Here is a 14,970-nt window from a genome sequence, read left to right as displayed (position 1 = left end):
ATTATTTTATGCCCACTAGAAATGAATGGTAAATAATGTATTGTGTCATTTTGGAGACTCTTTTATTGTAAATAAGAATATGTTTCTAAACACTTCTACGTTAATGTGGATGCTACCATTATTATGGATAGTCTTGAATGAATCGTAAATAATGATGAGTGATTTAAGACCCACAGATATCATAGCCACCCCAATGCTAACCTCCCCTGTTATTGTAATAGTGAGAGGTTAGCATGTCTTGGGGGGGGGGGGGGGTATGATATTTGTATGTCTGTAATTTTCTCACTCATCATTGTTCAAGATTCATTCAAGACTATCGGTAATCATGGTAGGTTTCCCATTAGCAAATGTGGAAGTGTTCAGTGAGATTGAGTGAGCATAATAATTAAAGGCGCTTTTTGTATGCCTGTGGCAATTGTTTGATATATTATACTTTAAGAGTTTTATCTGCAATGCACTACTACACTCGTTGTAAAATGTATTCTGTGTTTATGAAGAGAGAGAAACTAACATTTCTGGCAGCATTTCAAATTGCTTCCACTCAGACATGATCCATCCTGTTCTGTTTACGCATTAAATCGATTCATTAGATATTATCCCTGGTTGCAAAAATAAAAGAGTATTGAGGAGGGAAACAATCATTTGTACACCTTCAATTTGCTGGAACAATGTTGCTCTGGTTGTGGCAGTTGAATGATATCGCAACGAGGAGTCATCTGCATTTCAGCAGACGATGTAGTCTGGTCCAAATGCTGGGACAGAGTGGGAGTTGGAAAGGTTCTTCTAATTCCACTGCCTACACTGTTGATAGGGATTAGGGATTACTGAGGATTTGAGATGCTGAATTGCAGTTGGTTTGGGTGTAGGAGTAGCTCTCTATCCACAAGGATGCTGGATGAGGATTATTATTTATTTTTTAGTAAGCTTTTCTTGTGCTGCTAAAATGTGGCGTCGGCAGCTCCGGGCTGAATACAACTTTTAACATTGTAAAGTACAAGTAACTTTCATGTGGGTTCGTGCAGGAACTATTATGGAGGTAATGCGATTCCACTGAATCATTAATAGCATAAGCACGAGCATGACCTGGGAATAGAACATTACTATTTTTAGCCTATGTTGATTTGATATCATTCATAGGGGGTTAAACCTAAAACATTTTAACCATTGTACAATTGTAATTTTAACCACTACATGGAGACGCAGCGTCATTGTTTATGAGGCCCAGTTAAACGTAAACCAGTTGCTTGGCATTAATATAACTTGTAATTTTCATTCGTCGTGCTTCGTGAATGTTCGGAGGTTCGGCTTGTTTTTGTAAGAATCCGGAAGGGATCAGGGTCACGTTTCCTTTGCCGTCTGGAGTATAAGGTACGTCTGTTGAATGAACATGTAAACGTTAACTAGCTAACTTAAACAACGAACAATATTATTGCAGATGCAGTAATTGCAATAGTCAGGGTGTTTGATATTGGTTCGATACAGCCAAATGTGACCAGCTTTCTTTGAATATGCGAACGCTAACCTGCTAGTGCTAGGCAGTTAGCTAGCGATTTCTAGTAGCTAGCGTGCGTTAGCTTCGGGCTCAAACTATAATTTACCAGTGTACGTAAGCAATCATGTCAGCCAAATAATAATAAAGGAGTTTGGGGGGTGTCAAGTCGTTATCTTGCTATTTAATTCGATGTTTCTTCTGATACTATTGTGTTGATGTTTTGTTCAAAGCTAGCCAACCAGCTGACAGTCTTGCCAGTTTTGTTTGTTAGCTGTTAGCTAACCAACTACCCTTTCGTCTGTCTACCAAGAGCAATTTTGGTCTTGCCGTTTTAGCCGAGTAACATATCGTCTAAACTGTTATTAAATGCTGATTTATCGAGTTAATATTCTCACGACTGTATAGCTGAGCATGATATAAGACGTTGTTGATGGTGTTAAAATGTTTGTCAAAGTAATACTGGAAGCTGCACACTCAGTGCTGAATGCAAGAACAGGCGAGGACAATTTCTGTGGGAAATATAGACCTACCAAAAATCCACATCAAGTGCTATTGTCACAGGTGAAGTTAGTTGTAATTTCAAATCGAGTTGTTTCAGTGAAACTACAGTAACTGGCTAGGTAATGTATTTGGCTAATTTAGTTGTGATTTATTGAGTCCTCAGTACTGGCCAACTGAGAACTGAAAGTGCCAGGCTTAAGCAGGATACACAGGCAGAGGACAGGTCATCAGGCGGTCTCCCTATGTCAGGCCGAAACGGGTCTGCGAGCGATGCAGACTGTCGGATCTCGGAGGACTGCCGGTCCCCGGATGTAGAGCTGATGGAGTTGGGACCCCTGCTGGAGGAGGCGGGCCGGCAGGCAGCGGGGAAAGGCATGATGTCGGAGGTGAGAGTGGGGGAGACAAAGTTTTCTAACCAAATGGCACCCTATTCTCTACACAGTGCTCTAATATTGATCAGTTTCCTATGGGCCCTAGTCGAAAGTAGTGCACTATATATGGAATAGGGGGTAATTTGGTATGAAGCCTGACTCAACTGCTGTATTAACACAGGTATTTTCTAAAGCGGAGCTCAGAATCTTCTAAATCAATATTTTGAAAGATTGAGGTGGTCTGCAAACACAAGTTTCTAGTGAAACCATCAGTGTATTCAGAGAGGTGAAAGTTCAGAATGTTGCAGAACTCCCTATTGGCCAATTCTACATGGCAGACACATTGGTTTGTTATACACGCATTTATCTGAATGTTCTGAAGCGTTGCACCCACCTGATTAGACCCCAGTTGAAGACAAAACAAATGTAGGTTGAGGTCATTGGGCAATAGAGCTCAGCTTGGTGGGGGTCACACCTAAGTATTGGTTAGGGAAATGTAGACCAAAGCCAACTGGGATTCATTCCCATGTGTTCACTATTATCCTGCGTGCTCTACTCACCTAACTAAATCACCTTCCACTTTCTCTCTGCAGGGGGCCTCAGTTCTGCCTGATGATGATGATGATGATGATGACGAAGAGGTGGAAGAGGTCCTGACGCTGCCCCTCCAGGCTCACCACGCCATGGAGAAGATGGAGGAGTTTGTGCACAAAGTAGGCATCATTGGGCTGTTCCAGAAGCCAGGATCATTAAGTTAGCCAGCTAACTTTCATAACAAGCCAAATATATCTCTTGATTTTCTGATTCATTTAGAAAGCTAAACTTGAATATGGGTTGTTGGTTGTTGAGTCAATTATACCATGCCCATTTCAAGTCTATATTTCTTGAAAATATGAAGTTATTTCAGAAATTCTGGTACAGTTACCTGGCTAACTCATTGATCCTGCTTTCTGGAACAGCCCCTATGGCTGCTCTGTCTTAAGTTCATACAAGAGAGAATAAGACTGGTGAGATGAACAGGACATTCATGGTAGCCTATACCCCTGTGTTTCAGGTGTGGAAGGGTAGCTGGAGGGTAATCCCTTTTCACGTCCTGCCGGAGTGGCTGAAGGACAACGACTACCTCCTGCATGGACACCGGCCCCCAATGCCCTCCTTCCGCGCCTGCTTTGGAAGCATCTTCAGGATCCATACAGAAACAGGCAACATCTGGACCCACCTTCTGGGTGAGTGAGTGTGTGAGATACTTTTGGCCATGTAGTGTATGTGGATACCTCTTCAAATTAGTGGTTTCGGGCTATTTTATAAAATTGAGTACACCGCCATGCAATCCCCATAGACAAACATTGGCAGTAGAATGGCCCGTACTGAAGAGCTCAGTGACTTTCAACGTGGCACCGTCATAGGATGCTACCTTTCCAACAAGTTAGTTTGTCAAATTTCTGCCCTGCAAGAGCTGCCCCGGTCAACTTTAAGTGCTGTTATTGTGAAGTGGAAATGACTAGGAGCAACAACGGCTCAGCAACATCCACCTAAGATCCAAGTCTAAGATCACATGCGCAATGCCTAGCGTCGGCTGGAGTGGTGTAGAGCTCTCCGCCATTGGACTCTGGAGTAGTGGAAATCTTAACGCTACAGCAAGAGAATGACATTCTAGATTCTGTGCTTCCAACTTTGTGGCAACAGTTTGGGGAAGGCCCTTTCCTGTTTCAGCATGACAATGTCCTGGTGCACAAATCGAGGTCTATACAGAAATGGATTATCGAGATCGGTGTGGAAGAACTTGACTGGCCTGCACAGAGTCCTGACCTCAACCTCATCGTACACCTTTGGGATGAATTGGAACGCTGAATGCGAGCCAGGCCTTATCGCCCAACCTCACTAATGCTCTTGTAGCTGAATGGAAGCAACCCCCCCCCAGCAATGTTCCAACACCTAGTGGAAAGCCTTCCCATAAGAGTGGAGGCTGTTATGGAAGCAAAGGGGGGTCAAACTCCATATTATTGGCCTTGAATTTGGAATGAGATGATCGACGAGCAGGAGTCCACATACTTTTGGCCAATCCTCACATGTTTAACCATACGCCTATAAAGTTGCTGTGAAGTACAAGTACACGTTCCTGACAGCTAGGGTACATTCAGTAGAAGTTCAGCGTGCTGCTGTTAAGCGATGTATGTATAGTGCCGTCACTTATCCATACTATATAGCGAAGTATTGTGCCTCCTCTACACATAACATTTCCATATACAATGGCCTTGATTGTGCCCCCCACCTTATATATGTAGTATGCCCCATAGAGATCCTGTTCTTTCGCTAATATTCATTTGTTATGATATGCCCAATATGATTACTGATCCACTAATGATGGCCTCACCTCTCCAACCCCCAGGGCTGATCCTGTTTATTTGTCTGGGCACGTACACCATTCTGCGGCCCAACATGTACTTCATGGCACCTCTGCAGGAAAAGGTGGTGTTTGGGATGTTCTTTCTGGGCGCGGTGCTCTGCCTCAGCTTCTCCTGGCTCTTTCATACCGTCTACTGCCACTCTGAGAAAGTGTCTCGCACCTTCTCCAAGTAAGGCCGCATGGCCCCCTCCCAGAACTTCTGTTTGTTTTCTGATTAGCACAACTGTGTTTCTGAGAGGAAATGTGATGTTTCATTTCAGAAATTGTCTTATGTTCAAGTGTCATCCAAATGGATCTGCGTCATTCCTCATCTAACCTCCACGGTGTTGTTTGTCTCCCCTTAGGCTTGACTACTCAGGTATCGCCCTGCTGATCATGGGTTCCTTTGTGCCCTGGCTCTACTACTCGTTCTACTGTTCCCCGCAGCCACGCCTCATCTACCTCACCATAGTCTGTGTGCTGGGCATCGCCGCCATCGTAGTGGCCCAGTGGGAGCGCTTCTCCACGCCCGCGCACCGGCCCACCCGAGCAGGTGCTGCACCACATATTAACCAGCCTGTCAGAGAGTGAACTGTGACGTAGCTACAGAGCAAGGACATGCATGTAAATGTATTAATTCAACATGCTACTATCTTTATAGTATGATCTTTTTTTTTTTTTACTAGAGTATCTGACATAGGCTTTGAAGAAGTACCTGCAAATAGGCTACCAGTGCATTATAATGTGGGGAGTTCAAAAAATTTAAACAATCTACCAAATCTAATTTTAAAATGTTTTACTTCTTGTCATTATCATTTACCTGATGAGACAAGACATGGAGGGGGGGGGGGGGGTTTGCTAACTTATGATGGGTTGCTGGGTAAGAAAAGATTGAAGACCCCCGTCCTATACTACGAATGCTCCAGCCCAGTGCTTCCACCAACCAACCTTTCCCCTCCATGTCTCCCACAGGAGTGTTCATGGGCCTGGGACTGAGCGGCATCGTCCCCACAGTGCACTTCACCATCGAGGAGGGCTTCGTCAAGGCCACCACTGTGGGACAGATGGGCTGGTTCTACCTGATGGGCGCCATGTACATCACTGGCGCCGGACTGTACGCCGCCAGGATCCCTGAGCGCTACTTCCCCGGCAAATGTGACATCTGGGTAAGACAGGCACTTTTTTTTCTTCCATTTGGGATGTAGACACAGGCTTGTAGCTAGCTCCTGAACTAACCCTATGTCCTCACTTATATAAGGATAATGTTATTGTCATTTATCAGATGCACTAAATGGAGAAATATGGTGCCATTTGGTACGCTGCCTCTGACCTCCCTCTCCTCAGTTCCACTCCCACCAGATCTTCCATGTCCTGGTGGTTGCAGCAGCCTTCATCCACTTCTACGGCGTCACCAACCTGCAGGAGTTCCGCTACGGCCTGGAGGGAGGCTGCACTGACGACACCCTTCTCTGAGAGCAGCCCAGCTGTGGCCCCCTCAGCCATTTCTTGGTCGATGCCCCTCCCTCCCCCGCCTCCCTACCCTATAAAGTGCTGCTGGAACACGCCATGGTCCCCCGTAGCTCCTTTTCTCCTCTCTTCTTCTCCTCCCCTGATTTGCTCATGTCATACTTGGTTTTCTGGTGGTGGTTCTCTGCTTGGGCTCCTTTCTCCCCAATAAAGTATCTTTAGCCAGTGAACTAAATGGAGGGGCATCCCGCCGATGCGGCACCACTTTTTTTTTATCAAGATGAAGCTCTAGGCTTGACTTTAGCTCATTAAGAACAACAGGGTTTTTTTGACCAGATTGATTACATGTTTCCTTGAAGGAAGGGAACCTCAAAGTCATAGAGATATCATGATGGTGTCTTTCTTGGCCTACAGAGCTGCCTACATCAAGTTGTAGGAGGCTTGTGTGATAGAATGGGTCCGGGTTGGGGTCAATACATTCCATATTTATTCTGTCAATACAAGGAATTTAATTGAAATTCAATTCATGAATTGAACATTGAAAAGTCCTGATTGAAAACAATGGGCAATTCCAACAATTCATTATGGGCATTTGATTCTGTTGATTTAAAAAAAATAATAATAAAAGCAGTCAACCCCAACCCAGGTATGGGTTATGGAGCTGGAAGGCAAACAATTTAAATTACTTTCTTACAAGACATGGTGCTTGGTACCCTTATCCCTCATGTCCCTTTACAATTGAACACAATCTTGTATGATTGATAGCTGGTATGAAACTAACCTTGCAACGCACAATGGGCAAATCTGGGAATAGGTTAACTCTTCTCATCTTGAGTTTCTTTTCTTTTTAAGGCTATATTTCAGAACTCTTAAGGTCAAATTATTGCACCTTAAAAGTATGTTATTACTGTTTAAACTTTAAGTCATTGCATAAGGTCCACCATGTAGTGTGTATGAATAATCATTTAGTTTTCCTGTGCCTTACATGCAAACCTCACTAGCCACGTTGCGTGCCGCGAGCGTTGCAAAATAAATGTACAAATACATGTTATTCACACCGCTCGCGTGAATGAGCGTCTGCGTAGCCAAGCGCTAAAATAGAACTTGGTTCTATTGAGAAGCGCCAGATGCTGCAAGTCCCCTCCTTATTGGATATCAGGAAGATAAAAAGGGAAACCTACTTAGTTTCTAGTTCTGTGGATTAATCGTCGGAGTAGAGAAACGCACAACTGCGTGTGTCGTGATCGCATCAAATGTGGATGGACAAAATCAACATATGCACACGCGTGGCCGGTGTAGTCCGCAGGTTAGGCCAATGGAAATAGTTTTTCAATAGATGGGCCAATATTGCAGTCAAGTGAACTTCATTAGGATCTCCAGATATGATAGGGACCTTATTTTTTTCCTTTATATCAAATCACTATTAAACTTTTGACCTCCAATAGTTCTCAAACTGCTATTTATTAAGACCTTTCTTTTTTTTTTAAGCTGACTTTGTGGCTTTATTACAAAGACTAAGCAATCTATGTATTCTTGACTTTGTGTTGTATCCTGTGTAGACAAGTTGATGGATCATACATTTCCCTGAAATGTAAACACATAATAAATATTTATTAATGGGAACCAAACTGAGTCATGCATTTTCTGTCTGATATAGTTATATTGCACTACTTTTCACATACATGAAAATTGTTTTCAATATTTGTTTAGCCATTTGAGTTACTAATGCTGCTTCAATGAGGTCAATTTCTTTGGCGTGTTAATAGACTGACTATATTAATGCCTCATGTCTGTCCACATCTATACTAGTCATAATTTATCTGGGGTGTTGCATATAATGGAATCACTCCTACTCCAGTACATTCGGAAAGTATTCAGACCCCTTGACGTTTTCAACATTGTTACATTACAGCCTTATTCTAAAATGGATTAAATAGTTTTCCCCCCATCTACACACACCCCATAATGACAAAGCGAAAACAGGTTTTTAGAAAAGTATTCAAAATAAAAAACACAATATTTACACAAGTATTCAGACCCTTTGCTATGAGACTTGAAATTGAGCTCAGGTGCATCCTGTTCCCATTGATTGTTCTTGATGTTTCTACAACTTAATTGGAATCCACCTGTGGTAAATTCAATTGATTGGACATGATTTGGAAAGGCACACCCTTGACGTATAGCCCATCCAGTTTAACAGGATTTTTGATAGTTACAATCTCATCCATAGAATTTGCTTTCTGAGAGCAAAAGGCATTGGGGACGTTTGAGTGGTAAGGCTAAAGCAACCGACTGACGAAATTCGAGGAGTGAAGTCAAGGGAGGTGCAACCACAGAACAATGAGCCAGATATTTCACTGGATGTATAAATGTGAAGCATCTGGTTGGCCTTTCCACTCACTACCAAATATGGTGATGAGATGGATTTTGACTGACATTCTGCAAATTTTCTCATGAAACATTTTATCAGTATTTTGTTTCCAAAACTAGAATCGGTAACAAACACTGTGTTTTGTAGACTTCACCCTTTGCTAAAGTTTAAAAAAAATTGCCTTGGTTAGGAGTGCAGGGGTGAATTGAGTTATTGCACACGGGCACTTCACAGTAGGTGTTACCTAACAGAAATATGCAAATACATGCTAGAACACACCAATAGGATCTCACTAGCTCACGCTTGTCTCTGCCCACCTCCTTGCTTGTTCTGCCCACTATGATTAATTTGCTCTCATTGGAAACAACAGGCTCTGGTCTATCTTGGGTTAGTTATACAAATCTTTGGCTGATCCCTCCTGATGACCTGGTTGGAGTCATGTCCAATACTTGACTGAAACAGCTTCCGTCCCTAATAGATAGGCAAAAGAACACAGACACTGGACAGAGGAAGATTGGAAAAAAGTGTTAAGGACAGACGAAGGCTGTAATTGCTGCAAATGGAGAATTCTTTGACGAAAGCATTGTTTGAAGGGCACAATTATTATTTCAATTAAAAATCAATATTATAACCTTGTCAACGTCTTGACTGTATTTCCTATTAATTTTGCAACTCATTTCATGTATGTTTTCATGGAAAACAAGGACATTTCGAAGGTACCCCAAACTTTTGAATGGTAGTGTGTGTATGTATATGTATATATATATATATATATACACATGTGTGTATGTATGATCTAGGCAAAGTTGGTTCCTGTTTCAGTCAAGTATTTGGTCATGTTCTGGTGAGTGAAACAAAAACACCCCAATGATTGGTAGACAATAGAGCTGATGGCTGCAGGATGAAGTTGGTGAAAAGTAACTGCAGAAACTTGCAGTCAAAACTTCATGACCTTTGATCACATGTATTTTGTAAAGTTCATGCGGTTGACATGTAGCCTCAAATTGGACAATTTTATCCCCATAATCCAACACACTTTGAAGGGTGTTGGTCACCACAAAAGTGATCCACTCGAACATGCCCACGAAAAAAATGAATGGCTTATTTGCTACGTGAGGTTAATTCGATCCAAAAGAAGTTTCGCAATTGTTTAAATTGTTTAGAGTGTACTGATATAAGCAAGTCACGTGACATCTTTGCAATTTAGAGAAACAATGCTATATATCGGAGTCTCGAGATATCTCGGAGTCTATGCATATTTATGACATGAGGCTACTCGCATAGCATCTCTCTCCATTGAATACAGGCGGTTGACGTCAACAACCCTCATGGATTATTCAAAATAGGATTACAATAATGTGATGTATCCATAGGCGGGAGCTAGACAGCCGCGGTGCCACTTTGTGGACAACGACAATTGTTAGGGTGGCGAGACATGTACACTATATATACACAAAAGTATGTGGACACCCCTTCAAATGAGTGGATTTGGTTATTTCAGCCACACCCATTGCTGACAGGTGTATAAAATCGAGCACACCGCCATGCAATCTCCATAGACAAACATTGACAGTAGAATGGCATTACTGAAGTGCTCAGTAACTTTCAATGTGGCACCATCATAGGATGCCACCTTTCCAACAAGTCAATTTGTCAAATTTCTGCCCTGTTAGAGCTGCCCCGGTCAACTATAAGTGCTGTTACTGTGAAGTGGAAACGTCTTGGAGTAACAACTGCTCAGCCGCGAATTGGTAGGCCACAAAAGCTCACAGAATGGGAGAGCTGAGTAGCGCATAAAAAAATGTCAACCCTCTGTTGCAACGCTCACTTCCGAGTTCCAAACTGCAAGAAATGGGTTTCCATTCCAGTAGCCGCACACAGACCTAAGATCACCATGCGCAATGCAAAGAGTCGGCTGGAGTGGTGTAAAGCTCGCCGCCATTGGACTATGGAGCAGCGGAAGCGGAATTCTCTGGAGTGAAGTGATGAATCACGCTACTGGCACTTTCCTGTTTCAGCATGACAATGCCCCGTGCACAAAGCGAAGTCCATATGTAACTGATGTGAAATGGCTAGCTAGTTAGCGGGGTGTGCGCTAATAGCGGTTCAATCGGTGACGTCACTCGCTCTGAGACCTTGAAGTAGTTGTTCCCCTTGCTCTGCAAGGGCCGCGGCTTTTGTGGAGCGATGGGTAACAATGCTTCGAGGGTGGCTGTTGTCAATGTGTGCAGAGGGTCCCTGGTTTGGGGCGAGGAGAGGGACGGAAGCTATACTGTTACACATACAGAAATGGTTTGTCGAGATCGGTGTGGAAGAACTTGACTGGCCTGCACAGAGCCCTGACCTCAACCCCTTTGGGATGAATTGGAACGCCGACTGCGAGCCAGGCCTAATCACCCAACATCAGTGCCCGACCTCACTAAAGCTCTTGCGGCTGAATGGAAGCAAGTCCTCGCAGCAATGTTCCAACATCCAGTGGAAAGCCTTCCCAGAAGAGTGGCGGCTGTTATAGTAGCAAAGGGGGGACCAACTCCATATCAATGTCCATGCTTTTGGAAAGAGATTTTCGACGATCAGGTGTCCACATTATTTTGGTCATGTAGTGTATCTGGTCAGTATATCCATCCTCTTTGGGTATAGGTCCTCGCTTTTGTATCTTTTTTTTCTTCAATGAGGTTTAACGACAGTTAGCATCCAATAAATGTTGCATTACCGCCACCTACTAGACTGGAGTACAACTCCCTTATAATTTGCTTGAAAAAATAAAGAAAGAAATACCACCTAACACAACACAACACTCACAAAAAATAAAGTAATAGAAAAATAACACCACCCTACTCCACTATTTAGATCTATTTAGTCATACTTCAGGCCAACAACCTGAAAGGATGAGACACCACCACTTAACCCCCTGTAAATCTCGCACACCCAAATACCTCTCTGCAGCTGCCACCACAACCTCCATTTTCTGCGACTAAATGTCCATCCCTGCAGTACAGTTGATAACCATTGCTATAATGCTAAAAATCAAATCTTACTGAAACATATATCACTTGTTGGCCTCTGTACTGTACTGGTACAGATCTACTACTCACACCACTCTTCTCAGGATCCCTCCCCTTTGACCCATCATCCTCTACATTCTTCACCGCCTCAGCATATGAAAACTTCTGCACTACTCTAACCCTGGAAACCTCAACCTGCCTCTCTCGCACGGGACCTGTCTGTCTTCGGTAAACAAGCGCTTGGAGATATGGCCGTGTGGGAACACTAACCCTAACGAACGATTTATTGCAGTATCAGCCACATTCTGGCATCTTATATATTGTTGACCTCACTCTAACGAATTGGTAAACTGGGTGGATATGATTATTACTGTCACAAGGGTCTGTCTGTTTTGATCTTATCCAAAGTAAATAAAATAAAATTGTTTGAACCATATTTGAGCTATAGTAGACTTATTGTTTCCCTAAAATATTATCTTAGTGTTTCGATGAAATTACATTATTTAATTTGTTTTATCTCTAGATAAAGAACAATAAAGCAGCAGTTATTTTAAAATCAAACGTCTTACACGACGGAGGAACGCTATAATTTAGCGATGTGGTTTCCGAACGGAAGTTTCAGCGGGTGCACACTGTCCAGCAACGCTTGTTGTTTGATATAGCCGAGTGTTTTAAATACAATTTAGTTACATTATTTGTACTACCGTTTGGTAGTACTTTAGGCGTACTCTAGCCATTATTTCTTATGGTTGTTAAGCCCAATGTACAGCATTAAGCCCAAAGAAGTTCGCATTAGCCGATATTAGCTAGCTAGTTGGGTACTGTTTGCTGGTAAGGCAGGCTAGACGAATAGTTGCAAAAAATATATAGAGCAGTAGTTAGACTATAGGTAACGATCTTAGCATTAGCTGTATAGTGTACTATAGTCACATAAGTTGCCTTCTATTCGCGTTTAACATGGACAACCACGAACAGTGCTCTCCCTCTGAAGGATGCGCCGACCGGTCTACGCTGGTGTCAGAGGATGGAAAGAATATCAAGTCAGTTTTGTGCCAACGTTGTGGATCGAAGGTCCTCTGCCCAGGGGTGGCGGTGTTTGCAGAGAAGGAGGTAAGGTTCACCTCAGACAGGAGTAACCCCAAAATACAAATTACCTAAAATGACAAGTTATTTCATTAATAAGTGAAGTATTTTCTTATCCGAATGGGCATTCATCATACTTGCTTTGTTTTCAGCATAGTGCAATGTCTAACCACCACCTAATGAACGAAATGATATTGTGCATACAATGTGCAATTTGCTATGCCATGATGTGACTAAATGTCAGGGAGTGGAATATCACTTCTGTTTATCTATTCATATTAAGGCTCATTGACATGATGAATCTTGTCTTTTATTTCCTCCCCAATATGCACCAGCTATTCCTTCCCGCAATGAGGAAGAAGACCACTATCACCCAATCAGAGGGATCCATGGATGGGGACAAACTGACTGCCCACTGGTTAGTCGATGATATGTACACCTTTGAGAATGTGGGCTTCACCAAGGACGTGGGGAGAATCAAGTACCTAATTTGTGCAGACTGTGAGATTGGACCCATTGGCTGGCACTGCCTGGATGACAAAAAGAGCTTCTATGTTGCATTGGAAAGAGTCAATCATGCCTAGTGTGGTCCATAATGAGAAACTGAGGAAACATCAGAAGGGTGTACAATTTGGAACTGAAGGACAAGATGGACCAACACGAATGTTGGCCATGCGCAGTAGATTATCTTCTGGGTGTCGGCGGACAGTGTCGATTCAGCATGTAGAATCGTTGGGAAATGAACAGAAAATGACGGCCAATGTTCTGTGGTCAGAGGCAATAGAATGGTCACCCTCTGGGATAGGCTACATTGGTGTTGGTCTGTCTCGTCTGTAACTCTTTACTCCTTCTTTCCCCTTCTGGCTGGTGCTGGATGCTGTCTCGGTTATGATGACTCCTTAGTTCAACAAGGCCAAGCGTCCACTTCTATCCCTTTTTCTCTACTGATAAACAATGGTATTGATGTGGTTCTCTGGACACATGTCTTATCTGTCTTTAAAATTGTTATTCAATCCAATACTGTAACTAACCCATATTCTGGTGTTATGCTTTGGTCTGAGGTTAACCCTACAGCCTCAGCTGAATTTAATTGTTTGTATAGGCCTACTTATTACTTTTTACTTCTGAAATATTACTACTAATACTTATTGCAGATGGTAATATGAAATTATGTGCAGCATTTTAACTAGTTAGTGTGCTTATCCACTTGGCACACCCTTCACCTTGCATGCTGAATAATGGGAGTGGTTGTATTTGATTAGTGTGCTCTAGGCATTTGTTGCTGATACACTTCACTTCAAGTGTTTTGTCTGTTGATATACCACATTGGCTTCAAAGGCTGCTCTCTGCTGCCTTGTTTGGCTCTTCTATTGCCAGCTGACTCCAGAGGACCCCATTAGATCTCTACAGTACATGCTCATCATGTTCTGGCATTTTTTTCAGTTTCATCTGCATTGAGGACTGAATTACCCTTGGCTTGACTATGTGAGCTATTGATCATGCATTTCACTTCTCTTGCTCTGCACCCAAGCATTTTTGATGCTCTTCTAAACTGTTCTTAACTCATTAAAATAAAACGTATCACTCAGTTCTTTGCTTTTTGACCAGTTTGTGAGTTCAAGGATAGAGTACACCCTCATTGACGTGATTGTATGGGAAATAGGAAGTCAGTACTAGTAGCGCAAAACCCCCTGTGGTTGATGGAATTATTTGGGATTAATGATTTTTATTATACTTTCATTGGACAGTCGCTTCGGGACAGATTTATCTAACTTAAACATGTGTTCACTATTGGTTCAAGTAGCCTATTGTTTTTATTTATTGCATAGCTTGCCAGTTTTACATGTACACTGAGTGCACAAAACATTAGGATAACATTTTATTAGTCACATGTGCCGAATACAACAGGTGTAGCCCTTACAGTGAAATGCTTACTTATAAGCCCCTAACCAACAACGCAGTTTAAAAAAATAAACACGAATAAGAAATAAAAGTAACAAGTAACTAAAGAGCAGCAGTAAAATAGCAAGACTATATACAGGGGGGTACTGGTACCCCTGTACATAGTCCTTCCTAATATTGAATTGCACACCCTTTTGCCCTCAGCCTCAATTTGTCGGGGCATGGACTCTACAAGGTGTCGGAAGTGTGCCACAGGGATGCTGGCCCATGTTGAATCTAATGCTTCTGACAGTTGGCTGGTAGTGGATCTCCACTCCGACTTGCTTTTTCCATCATCCCACAGATGCTCAATTGGATTGAGATGTGGTTATTGGGCAGGCCACTGAAGTAAG

The 14,970-nt window shown here is 42.6% G+C and overlaps 2 protein-coding genes across 4 annotated transcripts; both read left to right on the top strand.

Moving 5' to 3' along the window:
• The first annotated feature begins 1,133 nt into the window (after positions 1–1,133).
• Positions 1,134–7,840, top strand: LOC120062273 (adiponectin receptor protein 1-like). 3 transcript variants are annotated; one of them, XM_039012128.1, is made up of 8 exons: positions 1,134–1,368; positions 2,157–2,379; positions 2,958–3,077; positions 3,419–3,590; positions 4,754–4,940; positions 5,116–5,303; positions 5,723–5,916; positions 6,033–6,130. In XM_039012128.1, the coding sequence occupies exons 2-8, from the start codon at positions 2,236–2,238 to the stop codon at positions 6,039–6,041; spliced, it is 1,014 nt and encodes a 337-aa protein (XP_038868056.1). In that variant the 5' UTR covers positions 1,134–1,368; positions 2,157–2,235; the 3' UTR covers positions 6,042–6,130. The 3 variants fall into 3 exon arrangements, with proteins under 3 accessions (XP_038868056.1, XP_038868047.1, XP_038868039.1); XM_039012119.1 differs by having other exon boundaries at positions 1,138–1,368; positions 2,150–2,379; positions 6,095–7,840; XM_039012111.1 differs by having other exon boundaries at positions 1,139–1,368; positions 6,095–7,840.
• A 4,386-nt stretch (positions 7,841–12,226) lies between these two features.
• LOC120025672 (guanine nucleotide exchange factor MSS4-like) lies at positions 12,227–14,264 on the top strand. Its single transcript, XM_038970226.1, has 2 exons — positions 12,227–12,703; positions 13,012–14,264. Exons 1-2 carry the CDS (start codon positions 12,551–12,553, stop codon positions 13,258–13,260), a joined length of 402 nt encoding a protein of 133 aa, XP_038826154.1. The 5' UTR covers positions 12,227–12,550; the 3' UTR covers positions 13,261–14,264.
• Positions 14,265–14,970: the final 706 nt, after the last annotated feature.

This window comes from Salvelinus namaycush, chromosome 2, assembly GCF_016432855.1.
Source record: "Salvelinus namaycush isolate Seneca chromosome 2, SaNama_1.0, whole genome shotgun sequence".
In the NCBI taxonomy this organism is placed as follows: domain Eukaryota; kingdom Metazoa; phylum Chordata; class Actinopteri; order Salmoniformes; family Salmonidae; genus Salvelinus; species Salvelinus namaycush.
Note: the sequence above shows the minus strand (reverse complement) of the source record. Positions and strands in the feature narration are given on the sequence as shown.